Raw genomic sequence first — 25,572 nt, forward strand, 5'->3', positions numbered from 1 at the left:
AATAATATTTGATTGTTTTCTTCCTGTTCACATGTGATGTTGATGTTGGGATGTATAGAGTTAATGTAATTGAAAAAATTAAGTGTGTGTCCTGTAGATGTGAATCCCGCAATCATGTCGTCTACATATCTGTACCAGTATAGTGGTGGATGTAATGCTGTGTTAATTGCTTGTGTTTCCACTTGCGTCATAAAAATATTGGCTAGAACTGGTGATACTGGGTTGTCCATACTTGAACTCAAGATGTTTTTGTACTCAAGAAACGACTGAAAATTCTGAGGTCATCTACGAAACAAACATTTCAACAGTAAATTCATAGTTAAATCTAGATCTACATATTTAAAATTATTATAATATCCATAACAACTTAAAATTCGTTTTCTTGAAAGACATCGTATTGGATATACACTCATGTGAAAAAGTTAGGACACCCTTACATTTATTCCCACTTAAAATGGCTCAACTCACACACAGGTGTATCACACCAGGTGCACATGATTAGAAGATCGTTACTCAGCATTTTGAATGAGGCTTGCCCTACTTAAACCTCAAACATTTACTTTGGTGTGCTCCTGACTGTTGAAGTGAGAGTGAGCACCATGATGAGAACAAAAGAGCTGTCTGAGGCCTTCAGAAAGAAAATTGTACCAGTTTATGAGTCTGGTAAGGGATTTAAAAAGATTTCAAAAGATTTTGAAATCAGCCATTCCACTGTCCGGAAAAGAGTCAACAAGTGGAGGGCTTTCAAAACAACTGCCACCATGCCCAGGTCTGGTCGTCCAAGCAAGTTCACCCCGAGAGAAGACCGCAAGATGCTAAAAGAGGTCTCCAAACACCCTAACATGTCATCACGGGACCTACAGCAGGCTTTGGCTACTGTTGATGTGAAAGTGCATGCCTCTACAATTAGAAAGAGACTGCACAAGTTTAACTTGCATGGGAGATGTGCAAGGAGGAAACCTTTGCTCTCTAAGAGAAACATCAAGGTCAGACTGAAGTTTGCCAGAGAGAATGTAAACAAAGACCACGACTTCTGGAATAATGTTCTTTGGACAGATGAGTCCAAAATTGAATTATTTGGACACCAGAACAGAAGACATGTTTGGCGTAAACCAAATACAGCATTCCAGGAAAAGAACCTCATACCAACTGTGAAGCATGGAGGTGGAAGTGTCATGGTTTGAGCTGCTTTGCTGCAGCAGGACATGGACAGCTCACAATCATAGAATCCCCCATGAATTCTACTGTGTATCAGAGGGTGCTTGAGGATCATATGAGACCATCTGTACGAAAATTAAAGCTGATGCAGAACCGCACCTTGCAACACGACAATGACCCAAAACATATCAGTAAATCCACCAAGGACTGGCTGAAAACTAAGAAATGGAGAGTCCTGGAATGGTCGAGTAAAAGCCCAGATTTTAATCCCATTGAGATGCTGTGAGGTGACTTGAAGCAGGCTGTACATGCAAGAAACCCCTCAAACATCTCACAGCTGAAAGAATTCTGCATTGAGGAGTGGGGCAAACTTTCTTCAGGCCGATGTGAGAGACTGGTAGATGGCTACAAGAAGCGTCTCACTGCAGTTATTTCAGCCAAAGGTGGTAACACTAGCTATTAGGGGGTAGGGTGTCTTAACTTCTTCCTCAGTTATAATATGCATTTTTGTGAAATTACATTTACAGAAGATCTTGAAAAGTATTTTCTTCAGTTTTAATTGTTTAGTTATATTCCTAGAATCTCTCAGTATTGTTGAAATTGAGATTAAATATCTATATATCCAAAAATGTTACACAAATACACAGGCTTTCATAGGGTGTCCTAACTTTTTCACATGACTGTACAACACTGGTGTAAGCGATATTATTTGATTTATTAGGTGATTTAATGATTGTTTACCTTTCATAACAACAAACTTAACAGACGATAGTTATAGCAAGTTTGATTGCCCAACTCGGTAACAGTTGTAAGATATGTGGGTGGATCAAATGTTGTAATATTGCTGACGTCAAGTTACTCGAATCTTCGGCATTTCTTTTCCTTTCTTGAAGTGAGGGCCCGGAATGGTCAGGTGGTTAGGGTGCTCAACTCGTAATCTGAGGGTCTGGGGTTCAAATAATTGTCTCGCGAAACCTGCCCGCCATTTCAGCCGTGGGGACATTATATTGTGACGGTCAATCCCATTATTCGTTAGTAAAATAGTAGCCCAAGAGTTGGCGGTGAGTGGTGATGGCCAACTGCATTCCCTCTAGTCTTACACTACTAAATTAGGGACTGCGAGCCCAGACAGCCTTCCTGTAGCTTTGCGCGAAATTCAAAAACAAACACCTCTTAATATTATTAAACAGCAAATTAATCAGTCAGCATTTGGTAAATTATCAAACAATTATTAACTAAAAATTCAGAAGGGTACAAAACTAAACTTTAAATCAGTTTTAAAAATTCCGGTCTAAAAGAACAAATTAACTCTTATACGTTAATATTAATTTAAATTGAATAAGCTAATACTATAATTTTTAATTTCTCGTATAAATAATAATTGATTTGTATACACTATTTTATAACCCACATCAATACTTGCAGTATGGTTAAAAGAAAGTGCATTTTCTTCTCAAGTTGTCTTTTCTACTCACACAAGAGTATATTTAAATAAGTACAGAAACAATTATTACTATATCAGTGCAATTTGCAAATGGTTCCTTATTAAATTTGTGTATTACCATTAATACTTTATTTTCTGCGAGTAAAGAAAAAGTTCAAAGCTAGTTTATATGTTCTTTTGAATTATGTGAAAATAAGTTGAACTGTCTCTATACATTAACAAAAATACATGAATTGCTGATATATTTTGGTGTACATATCTTTCTTTTTTTCGTTTTCAACTAAGTATTCATGTGACTGCCGAACTACTTTTTATTTGCTTGGTGGTGAACACATCGAAGACTTTTCTCTTTTGCGGTGGGTACGAACCATCATGGTAAGTTTTAATTGGATCGGTGGTTTCATCATAAATTATGTTTATAAATGTATTGTTTGTTAATGTCAAAATATAATATTGAGACACATAATTTTTTGTGCGCGTATTTAATATAAGTTGAGTTTGTTTTTTTAAAATTTCATCAATCCAAGTTAAACACTACAACTTCAGGACAATGTAGTAATACCTTGCTCCTTTTTATATTAGGTTTAACGTATTTAAGTCTGTGGGAATGAAACACGTGGCCAGGCTTAATACCATTCTCGTGTGTTCAAAGTTTGTTAAAAAAATGAATTTCTGATCGTTATTGTTCAGTTGGTACTTTTAATGGTATGGGATGGAATACTAGTGCTAAAGTTTTATACATCTTGATAATAGTATTTGAAAACTAATAGTAGTATTAATCTGTACTGTATTAGTCTTAACACTAAAAATTGAGCGAATATACAATTCATTCATCGATTTAGTTGACTTAGGAAATTGATGACACTATTGTATACATGTAATTTGTATGTTGTAATGGTTAATTAGAAATAATAGAAGTTGTTTGATTGAAAGTGAAATGATAGAACTTGAATAATTGTGAAATGATCAATAACAGGAATAACCAACATTTGAAACGTGTATGTTTAGAAACGTTTAATTCTTGGACGTTTCGGAATATACATATTTTCAGTAAGGTATGCACTATTATGTATGTTTTAACATACTATAAAAATAATTAAAATACAGCATAAAAGTATGAAATAACTGGAAGATAATTAAGTAGAGACAAGAATAATCCCATGATATTGTACAGGTATTTAAAAGAGATTTAATTGTGGTGAAGTGGTATTTAAATATGGGAGTTCATTTAAATTAACATAAAACTTTCTTTAGTTAAAAGTTTAGTATTTGATGATCCAGATAAAATTATTTTGAAATTTGTAATCATTACTGTTTTGACTGTGTGTGAATTCTAGATTTGAATTTTATTTTTTTTTTTTTTTACCATTTCTGCTTTATATTCCCATAAGCTCACAGGCTCATGAACTGGGATATACTAAATAAGGGTTTTGTAATTGTGAACATATTTAGGTCTTTAAACGTGTTAATACAGTGAAAGAATGCCAAACACTTGCAGTTTAAGTGGAGTTTGTAAATAGTTTTTATATTAAATGTTAAGTTTATTACATAGATACATTGCACTGTTAATTTTGTCAATTAAATATATTGTTCATAATATAATACTTTTTCTGTGGAAAGGATGTTTAGCATGTTAATAGGGACAGAAAGGTTGGCATTGTGTGAAAACTGTATATTGCAATCCAAAAATTATTTTCTCAAACATTCAGTGGTTAATTAAACTACATTTGGAAGTGAGACTTTAACTGTGTGGCTCATGGCTTGTATCTTAAAAAATATTTTGAGTTGGAGTGTTTCCTCCAAGCTGGTCGGCTGAAGAACAACCAGTCAAGTGCCTTGCACCTTCTCAGTAGTGGCGAGGATTCTCAGTACGTTGATGGTCTTAATAACCCTGGCATTCAATAGGCCTAAAGCCCATAATCATTTTTTAGTATTGCAAGGTGGTTGAATGATCCAATAGATGATAGTTTGAAAAATACTCACCACCTAAAACTAACAAAACAAAGCACATATGTGTACACTGTGTTAATACTGGTGCACATGAAAAAATTCATTCTGCACATGGATTGAAAAAATTAGAGGGAAGATTGATGAATAAGGATGTTTATTGTCAATGTATTGTTTACCTTTGTTAGCAGTGTGATATAAAACAATACTGTAAGCTACTATTTGTTTTCAATATTGCAAATACATGTAATACTAATGTCCAATGAGGTACTTGTTAGTTTTACCAGTTAAGAGAATAAAATTTAAGCACTTTTATAGCTTCAAATTTTGACAGTGCAGTAGTTGTACTATGTATTTCTGGAACTGAGATTAAAGGTGAATCGTAATACAGTTTGGGTTGTAAGAACAGCATAATTGTGTTTATTATATTTTTTTTATAGACTTCCAAAAGACGTAATAACGGAAGAAGCAAACATGGTCGTGGGCACGTGAAGCCTGTAAGGTGTACAAACTGTGCACGGTGCGTCCCAAAAGACAAAGCTATTAAAAAGTTTGTGATTAGAAACATAGTTGAAGCTGCAGCAGTGAGAGATATTACTGATGCTAGTGTCTACGATAGTAAGTTGATTGTAACATTTACTAACTTGTATAATTGACACTTGAAACTGTGTACTGATGTCTACAATAGTAAGTTTACTGTGACATGTTTACCAACTTGTACGACTGATGCTTGAAACTAATGCTGGTTGGTGAAAGTTCATTATTACAGAGTTGAGTTAAAAGATAAAGACAGTTGTATGTGTCACTTAAATTTCATTTACTGACAACGATGGTTTTATTATTAAGAGGAGTGAGTTTAATCGGCTATGAACATTAATGTATTTCATAGTATTAGGTGTGCATTTTTCCTTCTGTAGTATCTTTTCTTTTAGACACAGCAGGTGTAACTATTTGACAATACAGATGAAGTAATTAATGTCTGATTATAAAGCTTGCCTTTGCTTGGTTAACAGTCCATACGAGTAGCTGGACAAAATTATTTGGGGAGTTTTAAGTTAGATGTGGTCTTACATTCAAAATAATGTTACATGTGAGTGGAAACTAAACTACAACTTAGTTTATATAATGAACTCAAGTTAAAATAACTTGATCTGTAAATATTATTATATCACTGAAACTATCAGAGATGTTCTTATTTGATATGAACAGACGGTAAAGAAGTTAATTTTAGTGACATTTAACTTTCATTAGGGAAAATGATGACAGTCTCTACCATAGACTGAAAAGTTTAAATTTGTTTTTATGAATAATTACATAGAATGATGGACAAGGCAGTGGATTAAAACTAATAGAAAAGCTTAACCTCACAAAGTGAAGGTTAAAGGTCAGTAACATGTCACAATGTTTTCCATTATTGACACTAATTAGTACTTTAGTACTATTTCTAGTAAATGATTAGCTAAACGTAGTAATATGTACATGATTAGCTAAACGTAGCAACATGCACATGGTTAGCTAAATGTAGGAATATGTACATGGTTAGCTAAATGTAGGAATATGTACATGGTTAGCTAAACGTAGCAATATGCACATGGTCAGCTAAAAGTGGCAATATGCACATGGTCAGCTAAACGTGGCAATGTGCACATTTCAGTATTCTTGTACTTTCATTCTTCACAGTATTAGGATCAAGATGGCAGTTTTGTAAGCTACACAAATGTTTTCATTGTTTTGGGAAACTGATGGCAACCAGTCTGAAATTTTGGTAAAACTTACAATTTTACCTGGAGGAGAGAGGCAGTTTGTGGTAATGTATTAGTAATAAATACCATTACAAGCTATTAGTGTGTCTTACAAAAACCCATTTGGTGTTTTTTTTTCTTAATCATTTCTCTGCCTCTATAGTAAAGTTCTTATAAATTGAGACACTTTTGTGCAAATTTATAATTTCAGCCTAACAAGTAGTATCACAACTTCTAATTAAACAAAACTACCTACATAGATCATAACTAAACATTAACCTAGTAATTATTAATTTAATGTACTGTTTTTATTTAAGCTGAATCAACCTGTAAAAGGTCAGCTCGTGAGGTATGCTGAATTTGGTGATATCCTTGATTAAGATTTAAAATAATGGATTTGTAGCAATTACAGTTAAATCTACTAATGTAATTAATATAATAAACTAACCATTATTAATTTATCCAGTTATTTTGTGATTATTCCAACTGTCCCATGAGAATAATAACTTGGTTGAATTTAATTGACGAGCATAACAGTGAGTTATGAATTTCTGTTAAATGCCCAGCTGTAGAGATATAAAATACATTCTGTGACCAGTGGCCCCATCTAATAGTAACAATATTGAGGAAGATTTCCAGGTACACAGTTTAAACATTTGGAAGGTCCAAGTAAGAAAGAATCAGCGTGACAAACTTTGAGATCTCTTAAGAGTCAACATCTGTAGACATGTCATTACTATAATAATAATAATAATAATGTTACATGAAGTGTGGTTTGCCTCTGTTCATTTGTCCAACCATTGACATTTTATGGACAGGATATCAATTTTTTGACAACTTGATCAAGTTGTACAGTGATTTACTAAATACAAAGTTGTAGAATTATTTAATGTTTGAAGGGTAAGAGGTCACTGGTACATAGAAACTCTCCCCAACCTTGTGACTATATTAGATATGATTAATTTTTGAAGATCATGAGACAAAGTTTAAAGCCAAGTGATCACTGGTACTTAGAAAATTGCCCTTAATCTTTGAACAAGTTATAAAAAGGGTACTTAACATACAGTATAATACTAGTGGGGAAGTGTAGGTGTTTCAAAATAACCGTTTTTATACTTGTTTCATTTTTTTGTATGAAAGTAGAAGGAAGCAAAATATTCTTGTCCCAGGTCTTTTAACTTTTATGTTATTATATTGATAGTCAATCATTAGAATGTAGTATTCTTGTCCCAGGTCTTTAACTTTTATGTTATTATATTAATAGTCAATCATTAGAATGTAGCGGTTTATCAACTGGTCATTTTCTCTCGTTATTTTTTGCACTAATTCCAGTAACATTTCAGAAGGTTTGATTAGCTTAAGAGAGATTTATGTTTATTTCTAAATACAGATTTAATGATATATGAACACTTTTGACCAACACTAAATTAAAAATATTTGACATACTGTGTATATGGTGTCGTATACATCTGTTTAATGTACACTCAAGTTTATAGGAATAAACTTACAACTAATAGTTTGTAAGTGTATTAGAAGCAAGTTACAGACTTAGTTGTAAAAAAAAAAAGATTGATTTGGCTCCTTGTGGGCAGAGTACAGAGCCAACTGTGTAGCTTTGTGCTAAAATAAAGACCTTGTTTTCATACACCTGGTCTTCGTAATTAAGCCTCTGTACCATTGACACTGCAATTTATATTAAATGTTATCTTTGCAAGAGATGAAGGCTGGTTCTGTCCAGTCGCACATCCACATAAACATGCATGTTAATGGCATTTATTGTGGCAGACCACATGTTAGTCCACTGAGTGTATTACTCAAGTCGCCAGTATTGGGTAAAATATTAGAATGTAAATGAGTGGCTAGATCTACTTATCAAATATAAGTCTGTTAAGAGAGAGAATCTATGTATATCATTTTATAAACATTTGTCCTTTCACTGTTCATGTTATTTTTCAGCATATGCCCTGCCGGAGCTGTATGCTAAACTTCATTATTGCGTCTCTTGTGCAATTCACTCCAAAATTGTGAGAAACAGATCCAGGGAGGCACGTAAGGATCGCACACCACCTCCAAGATTTAGGCCACCTATAGGGGTGAGTATGGAATAGCATAAATATTGTATTCCTTTGTAGACCATGTGAAATAAACCAATCTTGGCACACATGGCCTTGTTGGAAGGCTTATAAATGCTAAGAGTGTTGCAGTTCTGTTTCTTCTTAGAATTTTTTTTTAATTATTAAAAAACAAAACAAAATTATTTTAGATGAGAGATTGGATGTGGCTGATGTGGAATGAAAAAAATGTTGATGTTTTTTTAGATTACCAAGAAATGTTTTAACCTAATGTTTTAGCTTTAGGCCTAAATGTCAAATATTATAATTGATAACATTTATGCTCAGAGCTTAAGTTTTAAAATTCTAGCAATTCAGAATAGGACTTGTATATTTAACGATAACACGAGGGCTCAAACTCAACAAGTGTTAAACAAAGGTTTGTAAAATAAATGCTTATTGCTATTGGAGAGAAAACATTAGTCTTAACTAAGTGCATTCACAAGTGAGAATAAAATATGAGTGTAAACTGGAATGTTAATCTTAAATAATTACCAAAGTAGGGATGGGGAAGCAATAACACTAGATGTTTTGAGTACACCTTTCTTAACCTTTAATTACCAAAGTAGGGATGGGGAAGCAATAACACTAGATGTTTTGAGTACACCTTTCTTAACCTTTAATTACCAAAGTAGGGATGCGGAAGCAATAAAACTAGATGTTTTGAGTACACCTTTTTTAACCTTTAATTACCAAAGTAGGGATGCGGAAGCAATAAAACTAGATGTTTTGAGTACACCTTTTTTAACCTTTAATTACCAAAGTAGGGATGGGGAAGCAATAACACTAGATGTTTTGAGTACACCTTTTTTAACCTTTAATTACCAAAGTAGGGATGGGGAAGCAATAACACTAGATGTTTTGAGTACACCTTTTTTAACCTTTAATTACCAAAGTAGGGATGGGGAAGCAATAACACTAGATGTTTTGAGTACACCTTTCTTAACCTTTAGTTACCAAAGTAGGGATGGGGAAGCAATAACACTAGATGTTTTGAGTACACCTTTCTTAACCTTTAGTTACCAAAGTAGGGATGGGGAAGCAATAAAACTAGATGTTTTGAGTACACCTTTCTTAACCTTTAATTACCAAAGTAGGGATGGGGAAGCAATAACAGTAGATGTTTTGAGTACACTTTTCTTAACCTTTAATTACCAAAGTAGGGATGGGGAAGCAATAACAGTAGATGTTTTGAGTACACTTTTCTTAACCTTTCATTTCCAAAGTAGGGATGGGGAAGCAATAACACTAGATGTTTTGAGTACACCTTTCTTAACCTTTAATTACCAAAGTAGGGATGGGGAAGCAATAACACTAGATGTTTTGAGTACACCTTTCTAAACCTTTAATTACCAAAGTAGGGATGGGGAAGCAATAACACTAGATGTTTTGAGTACACCTTTCTTAACCTTTAATTACCAAAGTAGGGATTGGGAAGCAATAACACTAGATGTTTTGAGTACACCTTTCTTAACCTTTAATTACCAAAGTAGGGATTGGGAAGCAATAACACTAGATGTTTTGAGTACACTTTTCTTAACCTTTAATTACCAAAGTAGGGATGGGGAAGCAATAACACTAGATGTTTTGAGTACACCTTTCTTAACCTTTAATTACCAAAGTAGGGATGGGGAAGCAATAAAACTAGATGTTTTGAGTACTTTTCTTAACCTTTAATTACCAAAGTAGGGATGGGGAAGCAATAAAACTAGATGTTTTGAGTACACCTTTCTTAACCTTGGCATTGTGGTTTTTCTAAAAGTTAATCTATATCACTTGTGGTGTTAATATATGTTGATTATAACAAAGTAAACATGTGGAAAGTACTGATAACAGAATTTTAAATAAAATTATTTTCAGAGATCTGCTGTTGGATTATGTGTTTCGTAATCCAACTTGTTAAATGGTTGAAAAACAGTGACCACTGAATTATAGTTAAAGGTTTGCGTGTAATGTCTCAAGATGCACCCACTAGGTACACTATACTCGCTGATAAACTATTGGGCTCAGGGTTCTAGTTGGCATATAGATTAAGTGAATTTACGTAATATTTTTCAACTGTGAAGTTTATTCAGTATCATGAACCACGTCTTCTAGTGACTAATACTAATTAAATCGTTTATTAAACATTGATACTGCATGTGGTATTTCATTTTTTTTTGTTATTTGGTAGCATTTCAAATGTGCCAATACTTTATCGTTAAGTTTCCTAAGAAAATGTTTTAAAATGTTGCATGTTGTTAACTGATATTCATGTAATTTGTGTTAATAGGAAAAACATACTAGTGACTTGTGAAAAAACAACAAAAACTAGTTACACATTAGTAATGAATCAACAGTTTGAGAGAAAAATTTACCTTGTTTTGTATGTTAAAAGAAATTGGATAAACAACACATTAGTTTAACATTAAATTACAAAAGTTTTCAACTTAACAAGTATTTTATGTAAGGTGTTTAAACTCTATTTTATTTTTTGTAGGAAATGGGTCCTCGTCCAGCTGCGCCTAGAGTTACTGTGAAATAAAACCACAAGGTGTAATGGTCATTTTGTTTCTGAATTAAAAGAATAGTTGATTATGTTTTATGTTTGTTTTACTGTGTAATATAAAAGAAAAACCAACTTCTGTATGTTTCTATTATGGATCTGTGGTGCTAGTTGTAAAACAATCTGCTGTAAGCTAACTGGTTTTGAAAGGAAATGATTAATATTCTAGGCTACTTTTGATTTTTGAGATGTTCCAGATTTGTGTAATGGATACTACAATATGTTACCTATCAAATTGTTTACATTGACACAACACTGTACTTGTTTGTACACCATTTACTACCAGCAGGGTCCATATATTGAGTTCTCTCATGTCATGAAACTGTGAAAACACTAATTTTTATGTATAAAATACCCAGGAAATTTCAGCAGTAATTGGTGAGAATAATTTGTAAAATACCCAGGAAATTTCAGCAGTAATTGGTGAGAATAATTTGTAAAATACCCAGGAAACTTCAGCAGTAATTGGTGAGAATAATTTGTAAAATACCCAGGAAACTTCAGCAGTAATTGGTGAGAATAATTTGTAAAATACCCAGGAAACTTCAGCAGTAATTGGTGAGAATAATTTGTAAAATACCCAGGAAACTTCAGCAGTAATTGGTGAGAATAATTTGTAAAATACTCAGGAAACTTCAGCAGTAATTGGTGAGAATAATTTGTAAAATACCCAGGAAACTTCAGCAGTAATTGGTGAGAATAATTTGTAAAATACCAGGAAACTTCAGCAGTAATTGGTGAGAATAATTTGTAAAATACCCAGGAAACTTCAGCAGTAATTGGTGAGAATAATTTGTAAAATACCCAGGAAACTTCAGCAGTAATTGGTGAGAATAATTTGTAAAATACCCAGGAAACTTCAGCAGTAATTGGTGAGAATAATTTGTAAAATACCCAGGAAACTTCAGCAGTAATTGGTGAGAATAATTTGTAAAATACCCAGGAAACTTCAGCAGTAATTCCATCCTTCATGTCAATTGTATCTTGTAACAAAAATTTCAAAGACTTGTAAGGAAGCTGGTGTAAAAAGGTTTAGAAAAATGTTTGAAAAGCTAGGACTGGTAGAGGACTTGTTCAGAAATAGAATTTATTAACAAGTTTTTTATAGGCCGGGTACCTGGATTTACAGAACTTAATTTTTCAAGTCATTCTGGATTATCTGTTTATTGATTAACACTTTTTACCAAAATCTGATTGGACAAAAAGCAGGCAATTGCCCCACTCGTTATGAAAATGAGGTCCATGACTGGTCACAAAATAGATGTTGATGTTCAGTGTATTTATTCTGTACTGATAAACCAACGTTAACACAGAAAAAGAAGGTAAAAGGCTTAAGTGTGTATGTGTGTGGTACTTATGAGAAATGCCATAGATGTCAGTGTGGATGCAACGGTTTAAGCCCAGAGGTCAAAACTGCACGAAAAGCAGGTTGGAAACAGCCGCAGAGTGAATTAAAGCCACGAAGAAAGATAAAAGGAAGGATTGACTACTGTTACATTAGAGTGATGAAGACGAAACGTTAGTGGTACTTCTGAGGATCCCTTGAATTTCGTGACACCAAAGAAACGACGCAGGTCATCCAAGAGCTCAAGTGTGAAAGCGAGTTGTTGTAGTAGTATTCCAACAGGGGTCGGAAACAATGTCTTTTCGTGATGAAGAGAAATCCACTTGAAGTTAAGATATTCCCAAGATGGCTGGTATGGGTATGAAAACTGTAGTTACATTAGAGAACAACTGTTCGACCTGACGATGACCTAAACAGGTCGAAACGTTGTTCTGCACTTTTTCTGAACGATCGATTCTTTATGCTACGCATGACTGTATCAAGGATTCTATGTGCCATGTTACTCTCCAAGGAGAACCAGATCGTCTTACAAACGTGGTTGGAAAAGACATTTGTAAAACATCTGATGGTGCAAGACTTTTTCTCATCTACCGACGATGCGCAACAAACTCTGCCAGAGTAATATTATACTGCTTTTGTGTTAGTCGATGACATTCAAAAAAGTGGTAGAGAGATTAAAGATTGGAGAACAAGCTTTTAAAGAGCTAGATGACACTTGTTGATTGAAGTCTGGGTTTCGGTTAGAACCTGTATTACGATCTCCAACATTACTGTGAGCTGCATCAAGAGCAGGAGAGCTCCATTGGTCAAAGTGACGAGAAGGTCAAGACCTTTGTCTGCTCTGAAAACAAAGACCGAAAACACAACAAACCGCTTGTTGTTGGTCGAGAGTCAACACCATACATTTCTTAGGTGGACGTACAGCTAGTAGACTACTATGTACTACGAAGGTCAAGACCTTTGTCTGCTAAGGTTAAGACCTTTGCTTTCGTGTCACTAAATTGCGATTTTTTTCGTAAACCTTTGTGTAGAGTTTTAATTCAACCCGAAAACGTTGAAAATATGTTTTCAGCTCATTCTAGCGTGATGCTAACATATAACATCTATCGTTGAGCCTAAGTCCTGGATGTCTGGCCTGCGGAAGCATTAAAATTTCCATTATTTTTTTTCGAATAAAATATTAATTAAACAGACGTAAGATCATTTTTTAAAAAACAAAATGTGTATCGTGTAATAATTTGAAACGTCATCGGTTTCTTGACTGACAAGGGCTGCCATCTCGCTGCTAAAATTCGAACATTATATAAGAGTTGTGGAAATTAAACTTTGACACCCAAAAACAATATAGCAATAAGAAACAACAAAAACATATTCTCTTAAAGAATATCTAGAAACATTGAAATAGTGTGCAAACTTTATCCAGCGATATATCTTAAAACTGTTTCAGCCAACAAAAGCCAAGCGTGTGTGTTAACGAAATATTTTTCTTGTTAAGTGCATTTCGTAATATAAAATGACCAAAAAGAACATGACATTACAAAGTTACACTTGAGTTACGAAACAAGTATGGTTTCAGATTACAAAGGATACGAAAAAGTTATGAAACTACAGCGGATGGTTTTTGATTAGAAATGAAAATAAAATATGACCATTTGACATGTAAGGGTTATCAAACGATTTTTTTTTTACACAAAATGGTGCCGACGAAAGTAAAAATAATACGGGCAATACTTAAGATAAACACCACTAGTCGTTGAGTTAGTGTCAAGAAGTTCCATTAAGTGTCATCACTATAAGAAAACTAGACCTGTATTCCAATTTCATTTCGTGAAGCGGTTTTAGGTGCATCGGTATAATTCAGTAATGTGGTGAATCAAATAGTGATTGGCCATCGCATGTATTTGAAATGGCTTTCCCACGAATAGTTTATAAGAATAAATTAATAACTATTTTTCACTCGGGTGAATAGTGGATATCAGTAGAAACATAGGCCGAGGACCTACGTTCTGATCAAAGTAACCAGTTAATACCAAGGGCTGTTTAAAAAATGATCTGGAGACTGTACTGGGTCAAAGTAGCTAAGTAAAAGTAGGAGCGATCTAGGTAGTGCAGACCGTACCATATCTAGAAATTACGTGTTTCTGGATTACAGGATTTGACGACGTTTATGTCTTTATTGTAGTGTTCGTGGTCGTAACATGAGCATGTGGTAAAATGCCCTCTATCGTTAAGCAATTCTTTAGCTAAGTGACTACTACGTAGGAATGTCCTTCGTGATTACGAGAAACACATGGTTGCTATGAGTATCAACACTTTAATTAAAATAAAGTACAGAACAACCTCTCGACCTTCTAGGTCATCTTCAGGTTAACAAAGGTCGAAACGTTGTTCTGTACTTTATTTTAATTAAAATGCTACTGCGCATACCAGCCGTCTTGAGAATGCGTCGGAAAATGTTTGTTTTTGGAGTTGTCTAAGGCGGGAAATCAAACACTATATTTTAGCGTTATAAGTCCATGAAATTATAGCTGGCCCATGCCAATGTGTCAGTTAGATGTATGCCATTAATACTGTAAATAATGTGGTTATCTTTTCATCTCGGAAGTTTTATAATGAAAATCTCAAAATAATTTAGGTAAATCAATAATTCATCATGAAGACCTACCACTAGATGGCAGCACAGGTGATGAGGGTGTTGTCGTCTGTAAAGCCGTAAGACTGTGAGCAACCATGTACATCTTTTTCCTTGCAGTGCTTGCGCTGAGTGAGAAATCAGAGGGAATGTTGTATTGATTAGGAATAGACCATGGCGGTTGATCAGAAGCACACATGAGAATCTACTGGAAGGATTTTTGTAAGAGGAAGCAGAGTCATTTTGATCACGTAGAATGTTAATGAAATGACAATAATATATGTTACACTGGTTTGTTAGGGATTATTAAATTGTTGGAAACAAACAAAGTGTTTACAATGAATTAAGTGTATCCCGTTTATCTTATTGTGACTTTCTACCCGTTAATAGCTGCGTGGGGGCACTTGTATCAGAACACTAAGTGACCTGGTGCTCACACATCTGGAAAAAAACTCTTATATTGAAACTGCTTCTAGGTATAAAAATATCTGTCAGTGTGTTGTGGGAACATTTCATGAGGAACAATATTTGTTTCGGAATGTGGGCGTACAAAGAAAACAGTGAAGATTTGTGAAGAGAACGCAGAATGTAATGGAAGAAAAGTGTTCTGGTATGGAACTTCTCACCGAAGCGAGGCCTGAAGGTAATGAATTATATATATATATATATATATATGAAATATAAAAACTTAACATATTTTTACTATAAAATTTCGTTTACGCAAGATGTCAGTAAAGCAGTAAGAGAGGAAATTATAGAACTACGAAACACTTACCTAAGAGAGGAAATTACAGACACAAGGCACATATTTTACAGAAAAAATTAGTCGCAAAAAATTCATTATACAGAGAAAATCATAGAGTCACAAGAAACCTATCATACAAGGAAATCATAAAGTCACAAGACACTCGCCCATCATACCGAGCAAATCATAGAGTCACAAGACACTCACCCATCATACAGAGAAAATCATATAGTCACAAGAAACTCACCCATCATACAGAGGAAATATAGAGTCACAAGACACTCATATATTATACAGAGGAAATCATAGAGCCAAAAGACACTCACCCATCATACAGAGGAAATCATAGAGTCACAAGACACTCACCCATCATACAGAGGAAATCATAGAGTCACAAGACTCTCACCCATCATACAGAGAAAATCATAGAGTCACAAGACACTCGCCCATCATACAGAGAAAATCATAGAGTCACAAGACACTCACCCATCATACAGAGAAAATCATAGAGTCACAAGACACTCACAAGTCCAACTTGAATCAAGAACTCCACTCAACCTATTGGATGTATATTAAGTTCAATGGACGTGAAAAGGAGTCAGTTCTGTCTTTTTATTAAATGTAAATAAACATTATTTCTTAAAAGATTCGTAATTTGTGTGTGTACAAAATGTTGACTGAATAATCAGATAGATGCACGTGGAAGGACATATTTGATTGGGATAATATTAGAGAGTAACAGATACATATTAGTTTATACGTGGAAGGACACATTTGGGTGTGATAATATTAGAGAGTAATCAGATACATATTAGTTTATACGTGGAAGGACACATTTGGGTGTGATAATATTAGAGAGTAATCAGATACATATTAGTTTATACGTGAAGGACACACATGGGTGTGATAATATTAGAGAGTAATCAGATAAATATTAGTTTATACGTGGAAGGACACATTTGGGTGTGATAATATTAGAGAGTAATCAGATACATATTAGTTTATACGTGAAGAACACATTTGGGTGTGATAATATTAGAGAGTAATCAGATACATATTAGTTTATACGTGAAGGACACATTTGGGTGTGATAATATTAGAGATTAATCAGATACATATTTGTTTATACGTGGAAGAACACATTTGGGTGAGTAATTTAAAGGTGGGATTAAATTAAATAAATGCAACTGTTGTGACAGTTACTTTAACGAAGTAGTTTACTTCACTGTAGTTTATCTTTAGGCTTAACTTAAAATTAGAAAAAACAAACAAACAAGCAACGGAGATTTGTTAACAAGAAACAGAAACTACTCGAAAATGTCAACTGTCGTAAAATACTATTATTCAGGCTAAAACAAACATAAACTTGTTTAACGTAGAATGAATTCTGAGAGGTTGAGCTGTTGTCAAATATTTCTGTTTGATATGAAAAAAAAATCTTATTAAATCAAAACTAGATATAGATATAATATGAATAATTTATAATAACACCTAAGGTAGATGACAATATAAAACGGATAATTCCTAAAAACACCTAAGCTAGATGACGATATAAAACGGATAATTCCTAAAAACACCTGAGCTAGATGACAATATAATATGGATAATTCTTAATAATATCTAAGCTAGATGACAATATAAAACGGATAATTCCTAAAAACACCTAAGCTAGGTGACAATATAATATGGATAATTCCTGAATACACCTAAGCTAGATGACAATATAATATGGATAATTCCTAAACACACCTAAGCTAGATGACAATATAATATGGATAATTCCTAATAACACCTAAGCTAGATGACAATATAAAACGGATAATTCCTGAAAACACCTAAGCTAGATGACAATATAATATGGATAATTCCTAATAACATCTAAGCTAGATGACAATATAATATGGATAATTCCTAATAACATCTAAGCTAGATGACAATATAATATGGATAATTCCTAATAATACCTAAGCTAGATGGCAATATAAAACGGATAATTCCTAATAATACCTACACTAGATGACAATATAATACGGATAATTCCTAATAATACCTAAGCTAGATGGCAATATAAAACGGATAATTCCTAAAAACACCTAAGCTAGATGACAATATAATATGGATAATTCCTAATAACACATAAGCTAGATGACAATATAATATGGATAATTCCTAATAATACCTACACTAGATGACAATATAATACGGATAATTCCTAATAATACCTACACTAGATGACAATATAATACGGATAATTCCTAATAACACCTAAGCTAGATGACAATATAATATGGATAATTCCTAATAACACCTAAAGTAGATGACAATATAATATGGATAATTCCTAATAACACCTAAAGTAGATGACAATATAATATGGATAATTCCTATTAACACCTAAGCTACATGACAATATAATATGGATAATTCCTAATAGCACCTAAGCTAGATGACAATATAATATGAATAATTGCTAATAACACCCAAGCTAGATGACAATATAATATGGATAATTCCTAATAACACCTAAGCTAGATGACGATATAAAACGGATAATTCCTAAAAACACCTAAGCTAGATGACGATATAAAACGGATAATTCCTAAAAACACCTCAGCTGGATGACAATATAATATGGATAATTCCTAATAGCACCTAAGCTAGATGACAATATAATATGAATAATTCCTAATAACACCCAAGCTAGATGACAATATAATATGGATAATTCCTAATAACACCTAAGCTAGATGACGATATAAAACGGATAATTCCTAAAAACACCTAAGCTAGATGACGATATAAAACGGATAATTCCTAAAAACACCTCAGCTGGATGACAATATAATATGGATAATTCCTAATAATACCCAAGCTAGATGACAATATAATATGGATAATTCCTAATAACACCTAAGATAGATGACAATATAATATGGATAATTCCTAATAACACCTAAGATAGATGACAATATAATATGGATAATTCCTAATAACACCTAAGATAGATGACAATATAATATGGATAATTCCTAATAACACCTAAGCTAGATGACAATATAAAACGGATAATTCCTAAAAACACCTAAGCTAGATGACAATATAATATGGATAATTCCTAATAACACCTAAGCTACATGACAATATAATATGGATAATTCCTAATAACACTTAAGCGACATGACAATATAATATGGATAATTCCTCATAACACCTAAGCTACATGACAATATAATATGGATAATTCCTAATAATACCTAAGCTAGATGACAATATAAATGGATAATTCCTAAAAACACCTAAGCTAGATGACAATATAATATGGATAATTCCTAATAATACCTAAGCTAGATGACAATATAATGTGGATAATTCCTAATAACACCTAAGCTAGATGACAATAAAATATGAATAATTCCTAATAACACCTAAGCTAGATGACAATATAATATGGATAATTCCCAATAACACCTGAGCTAGATGACAACATAATATGGATAATTCCGAATAACACCTAAGCTACATGACAATATAATATGGATAATTCCTAATAACACCTAAGCTAGATGACAATATAATATGGATAATTCCTAAAAACACCTCAGCTAGATGACAATATCATATGGATAATTCCTAAAAACACCTCAGCTGGATGACAATATAATATGGATAATTCCTAATAACACCTAAGCTAGATGACAATATAATATGGATAATTCCTAATAACACCTAAGATAGATGACAATATAATATGGATAATTCCTAATAACACCTAAGCTACATGACAATATAATATGGATAATTCCTACTAACACCTAAGCTAGATGACAATATCATATGGATAATTCCTAAAAACACCTCAGCTGGATGACAATATAATATGGATAATTCCTAATAACACCTAAGCTAGATGACAATATAATATGGATAATTCCTAATAACACCTAAGATAGATGACAATATAATATGGATAATTCCTAATAACACCTAAGCTACATGACAATATAATATCGATAATTCCTACTAACACCTAAGCTAGATGACAATATAATATGGATAATTCCTAATAACACCTAAGATAGATGACAATATAATATGGATAATTCCTAATAACACCTAAGCTAGATGACAATATAATATGGATAATTCCTAATAACACCTAAGCTAGATGACAATATAATATGGATATTCAAATGGCCTCACGTACTTCTGTCACCAAAGGTTAATTAAAACTAAACATATTTCTATCATCAAGCAAACAAGAAACGTGGAAGCACAAAACCAAGATATTCCAATCAGTTTTAACACAGTAATACTTTGATGAGTATGCTTTAGATGAAAATAAAAACAGAACAGTTTTAACACAGTAATACTTTGATGAGTATGCTTTAGATGAAAATAAAAACAGAACAGTTTTAACACAGTAATACTTTGATGAGTATGCTTTAGATGAAAATAAAAACAGAACAGTTTTAAGTATTTGCCTCTTGGTATAACATGACGTTCTTGATACAGCCACGGGTTGTAAGTCATCCAGAAATTGTTGTAATATTCAGTTTTCAACTTCTTAAAATAGAATTAAACTGTCAAAAGTTTAGAAAGTTTATCTCTACTCCTATTACACGTCTATAAAATAAACATTCAACCAATTCATCTTGAAAACATAATAACAGGTTTACATTGTGCGACATTGTGCGAGTCAAATATTTTCTTTAGATAACGAACACACCCTTCGGTTTTAAAATTGGATATTAGCTAATACGCTAGGAGGGTTCGTTCTTTTAACCAAATGTGGTCTAACACCTTTTTCGCAAATTTTAGTAGGTGAACAGATGTTAGGCCTTTCTCTTATGAAACTGTGTCATGTTGGTAACTGCATGTAGACATACAAGTGTGGTGCTACATGAATTCGGTTTATTATGAAACAAATACATACAGATCATACAGCTGGTACAATCCATTATGACTGCTTGCGGTTTGGAACGCGAAAATCTGAGGGCTTAAAGAGACAATTATGGAAATTATTATATTAGAATACAGTAGTAAATATCTTTATGTTTGTATCATCGACTGTTAGCAAATAACATTTTGTGATTGGTCAGTGAAATGAAATAAAACTTGAAATAACATTTTTTAATGATTATTAAAGCTATACAGTTCCAGACTGAGATGTCTTTATAAAAAAACAAACATTTTTATCGTGGTAATAGGCAGTGTTGCCAGTAGATATTTTAATAGAATCACATTTAATCAGTTGTTTTACATTTAAAATTACATCATGCATATATACGAATTGTCATCATTCTGTATAACAGCTTGTTTGTTTAGAATTTTTCAGTAATTAAAATGTTAATATATTTTATATAAACACTTGTTTATCACTAAATATTTTATGTGTCTTGAATAATTACCAACAACCAGTCTTGGTGTTGTATGAGATAAGTATAGACTGGTCAGTCACTTTTCCTTGTTAGGTCCTTAAGTCTCCCAGTGGGTCAACACTAAGTTTAAGAGCTTAGAACGACAAAATCCGGAGTTCGAGTCACCGAGCTTGACACAGTCGATAGGCCAATTGTAGTTTTTCTCTAAAACCAATCAAGATTCCTTAAGCTTTGTATGAGATAAAAATAGTATTCCGAGAACTAAAAATACTGTTTATTATTTTGTTACTTCATTTAAATTACTTGATGGAACTATACTCCTGAGAGTTTGTCAGTTCATCGAATAATTGGTTCCTTAACTCAAAAAGAAATGTATAATATAATACCTCAGACTGAGAGGAGGGTTGGATACTCTTTCACTTTGTTTCGTTTGGGTCCGGCATGGCCAAGCGTGTTAAGGCGTGCGACTCGTAATCTGAGTGTCGCGGGTTCGCATCCCCGTCGCGCCTGTTTGGTAAAAGGGGCGTTATAATGTTACAGTCAATCCCACTATTCGTTGGTAAAAGAGAAGCACAAGAGTTGGCGGTGGGTGGTGATGACTAGCTGCCTTTCCTCTAGTCTTACATTGCTAAATTAGGGACGGCTAGCGCAGATAGCCCTCGAGTAGCTTTGCGCGAAATTCAGATACAAAAAATTTCAGATATTTCGTTTGATCAGACACTGATCATGGTCACATGTTTCTGATCGGTCATATTACAACATTACCCGTTTGTGTGGATAACACTTCTGTTATCTACTAAAAGTTCGATGTTCTCGTAAATTGAAAATCGAGAAGTTTCTCTGAACTTTCTTGTTACGTTAGCTGTTGAAAACAAGTTAACACAAAATAACATTCAAATACGAACCGATAATATCTTATTAACATCAGGAAAGCGTTCGCTTTTCTTCAGGAAGATTTAGACTTACATAGATGTGTTGAAAAATAACTTTTATTTTCTAAGTTCTTCAAACTTTTAAATTATGTAAATACATGATAAAAAATGTAGGTAAATGTTTACTCTAGTGCGTATTTGTATGTGTGTGTTAGAATAGTTCGTTTATTGGCTACCTGACTACATTGTTATATACTTTCAGACTTACAGATTAATTCACTAGGGGGCGTTAAAATAGTAAATTGTTTTTTTATTAAGCATCAAACTACACAATGGACAATCTATACTTTTTTCATCGCGGGTATCGAAAACCAATTTTTAGAGTTACAATCCCTTAAACTTACAGCTTAAACTTAAGCTGACATCAAGAAAATCGTTAAACATGCACGAGTTGTGTTCATACATAAATGACTCGGGTTAAAAAAAAACACACGACTTAACAATAGTTAGCATGAGTTCGTATAGTTATTTACATATGAGATTTTTTTATCACGAAATTAAAGTTATGAACTTCTGATGTAACTTACTGGATAATAGCTGTGCTCATGGTTAGCTTCAGTTTACATGCTGTTTCAGTTTCAAAGATCTACTTGCTAAATTTGTATTATTCGCTATTAGTGTATTTATAATAAAAGGATTCGTCAATTTTTTTTAGGTGACATGACATCGTGTGACGCAATCAACCAGAGAACAAAAACCCAGGTGAAGAGATAGAGACAGAACGAGAGAGAGAAAGAATGTAGGAAGAAAAGTGAGCACACACAGATACATATATATAAATACATATTGAGATACTCTATCATCCCGATTCCGTACAGTAGTAGTAGTGCCAAGTTTGTAAGGTTAAAAAAAATGCTAGTCCTCGTGCTCAGCTCGTAGTCTCGTGACAGATGAAAACAATTATTGTGGAACTGACATTTCTCCAGTCACCAGCTTCCACAGTTTGAGCTTCAAATAGAATGCTACAGATAAGAATGCTTCCAAGACAATTAACCTTGCATTCGTGCGAAATAATCAAAGAACACGTTTAGATGCATTTCGCTATGAAGAAATTCATGGATGGATACGCGTTTTTTGTGCTTATTTTGGTAACTATAATTTTAGAACACAGTTCACTAGTGTTTAGTAGTATAAGCCAATCAGAGAAGTTAAGCCTAATTTTAAGGCCACACCTGAACACTGTTGGTTACGGATCCCCGCTAGGGAGCAGAACTGAAGAACTGCGACCTAAACGTGACACTGAACTTACGTTTTTGGACGATGATGTCCGTGAACTTCTCCAACAAGAAGACTATGTCTCGGCCATTCTAGATTACATCGAATTAACGCACAATCGTAGTCATACGCAGCATTGTACGCGGACGTCATTGAGAGATCATTTTCGGTACGACCTGTCTAATCGCTCTTTCGAACCTTTCGAAAGACAAGCATTTGCTGCTCTTAAAACAGCAAATATATTGACAAATCTGTTTTTGAAAGATTCACAAGACAATGGAACACTTTATAACGAAGAATTTTATTACTCTTTGGTGAAAGTAAACGTGCAAAGTGACCCCTTAATATACGCTAGTGGTATTGGCTTTCAAAGAGGCTTTATGGTTCCTCGTGGAAAATTATCGCGACTTCTGTTCGCTCCGTACGCGTTTAGGCAACACGGTTACGTTGAAACGAAGGACTTAGCGACCGCGTATAACGTTACGTACGACGAACAAGGCTCTGTTGGAAACGAATGGTTCTGGCAACATGCGTTAAATAACTATACCGAATTCATTCAGCGGAAAACCAACACAGACCATGAGGTTTCTTTCTCATCGTATCCCAGTGGTGACAGCGATTTTATGGTTTCGTTTTCTGATGGCAGGTGGACGTCTCCGTATTTTGAATGTGGTGGTGAAAACACGTGGTTAATATCTTTCTCCGTACCGTTTTTCGGATTACACAAAAACAGCACAGATTTTAGGTAAGGAAAATTATCATAAACATACAAGCTTCTTGTAGTTATGTAAAGAAACCAAAGTTTATACAAAGTGAGAACAGAACAGTAAGTAACTTGGCAATCTCAAGAGTTCACTAAATGTCTCAACACTAGAATGCCAATAAAATTAATTGAATCTGTAAACCACGAAGAAAACTGATGGCAATAATGATGACGATAACTTTCGTACTGATAAAACTGATGGTAACAATGATGACGATAACTTTAGTAATGATAAAACTGATGGTAACAATGATGTTGATAAGTTTAGTACTGATAAAACTGATGGTAACAATGATGACGATAAGTTTAGTACTGATAAAACTGGTGGTAACAATGATGACGATAACTTTAGTACTGATAAAACTGATGGTAACAATGATGACGATAAGTTTCGTACTGATAAAACTGATGGTAACAAAGTAGACGATAAGTTTCGTACTGATAAAACTGATGGTAACAATGATGACGATAAGTTTCTTACTGATAAAACTGATGGTAACAATGATGACGATAACTTTAGTACTGATAAAACTGATGGTAACAATGATGACGATAAGTTTAGTACTGATAAAACTGATGGTAACAATGATGACGATAAGTTTCGTACTGATAAAACTGATGGTAACAATGATGACGATAAGTTTCTTACTGATAAAACTGATGGTAACAATGATGACGATAAGTTTAGTACTGATAAAACTGATGGTAACAATGATGACGATAAGTTTAGTACTGATAAAACTGATGGTAACAATGATGACGATAAGTTTAGTACTGATAAAACTGATGGTAACAAAGTAGACGATAAGTTTCGTACTGATAAAACTGATGGTAACAATGATGACGATAAGTTTCTTACTGATAAAACTGATGGTAACAATGATGACGATAAGTTTAGTACTGATAAAACTGATGGTAACAATGATGACGATAAGTTTAGTACTGATAAAACTGATGGTAACAAAGTAGACGATAAGTTTCGTACTGATAAAACTGATGGTAACAATGATGACGATAAGTTTCTTACTGATAAAACTGATGGTAACAATGATGACGATAACTTTAGTACTGATAAAACTGATGGTAACAATGATGACGATAACTTTAGTACTGATAAAACTGATGGTAACAATGATGACGATAAGTTTAGTACTGATAAAACTGATGGTAACAATGATGACGATAAGTTTCGTACTGATAAAACTGATGGTAACAATGATGTTGATAACATTCGTACTGATAAAACTGGTGGTAACAATGTTGTTGATAACATTCGTACTGATAAAAGTGATGGTAACAATGATGTTGATAACATTCGTACTGATAAAAGTGATGGTAACAATGTTGTTGATAACATTCGTACTGATAAAACTGGTGGTAACAATGATGTCGATAAGTTTCGTACTGATAAAACTGATGGTAACAATGATGTCGATAACTTTCGTACTGATAAAACTGGTGGTAACAATGATGTTGATAAGTTTCCTACTGATAAAACTGGTGGTAACAATGATGTTGATAACTTTCGTACTGAAAAAACTGATGGTAACAATGATGTTGATAACATTCGTACTGATAAAACTGATGGTAACAATGATGTTGATAACATTCGTAC

At 33.4% G+C, this 25,572-nt stretch overlaps 2 protein-coding genes across 3 annotated transcripts in view; both read left to right on the forward strand.

Moving 5' to 3' along the window:
- Positions 1-2,887: 2,887 nt before the first annotated feature.
- LOC143256434 (small ribosomal subunit protein eS26-like) lies at positions 2,888-10,981 on the forward strand. Of its 2 annotated transcripts, none has more exons than XM_076513664.1 (4): positions 2,888-2,977; positions 4,990-5,167; positions 8,248-8,384; positions 10,882-10,981. In XM_076513664.1, the coding sequence occupies exons 1-4, from the start codon at positions 2,975-2,977 to the stop codon at positions 10,924-10,926; spliced, it is 363 nt and encodes a 120-aa protein (XP_076369779.1). In that variant the 5' UTR covers positions 2,888-2,974; the 3' UTR covers positions 10,927-10,981. The 2 variants fall into 2 exon arrangements, with proteins under 2 accessions (XP_076369779.1, XP_076369780.1); XM_076513665.1 differs by lacking the exon at positions 2,888-2,977 and adding an exon at positions 3,209-3,307.
- Positions 10,982-15,076: 4,095 nt separating this feature from the next.
- The window catches only part of LOC143257780 (metabotropic glycine receptor-like), a 178,597-nt gene continuing 168,101 nt past the window's right edge, over positions 15,077-25,572 (forward strand). The window contains exons 1-2 of the mRNA XM_076516812.1: positions 15,077-15,567; positions 22,635-23,939. Coding sequence (XP_076372927.1) covers positions 23,011-23,939 — 929 coding nt within the window. The 5' untranslated portion in view covers positions 15,077-15,567; positions 22,635-23,010. The remainder of the gene's footprint in view (positions 15,568-22,634; positions 23,940-25,572) is intronic.

The sequence above is a fragment of the Tachypleus tridentatus genome, chromosome 7 (assembly GCF_004210375.1).
Source record: "Tachypleus tridentatus isolate NWPU-2018 chromosome 7, ASM421037v1, whole genome shotgun sequence".
Taxonomy (NCBI): Eukaryota; Metazoa; Arthropoda; class Merostomata; order Xiphosura; family Limulidae; genus Tachypleus; species Tachypleus tridentatus.

Coding starts and splice junctions, on each gene's coding strand:
- LOC143256434 (XM_076513664.1), top strand. Junction 5,168..8,247: donor TGATGCTAGTGTCTACGATA/GTAAGTTGATTG, acceptor GTTATTTTTCAG/CATATGCCCTGCCGGAGCTG. Junction 8,385..10,881: donor GATTTAGGCCACCTATAGGG/GTGAGTATGGAA, acceptor TATTTTTTGTAG/GAAATGGGTCCTCGTCCAGC.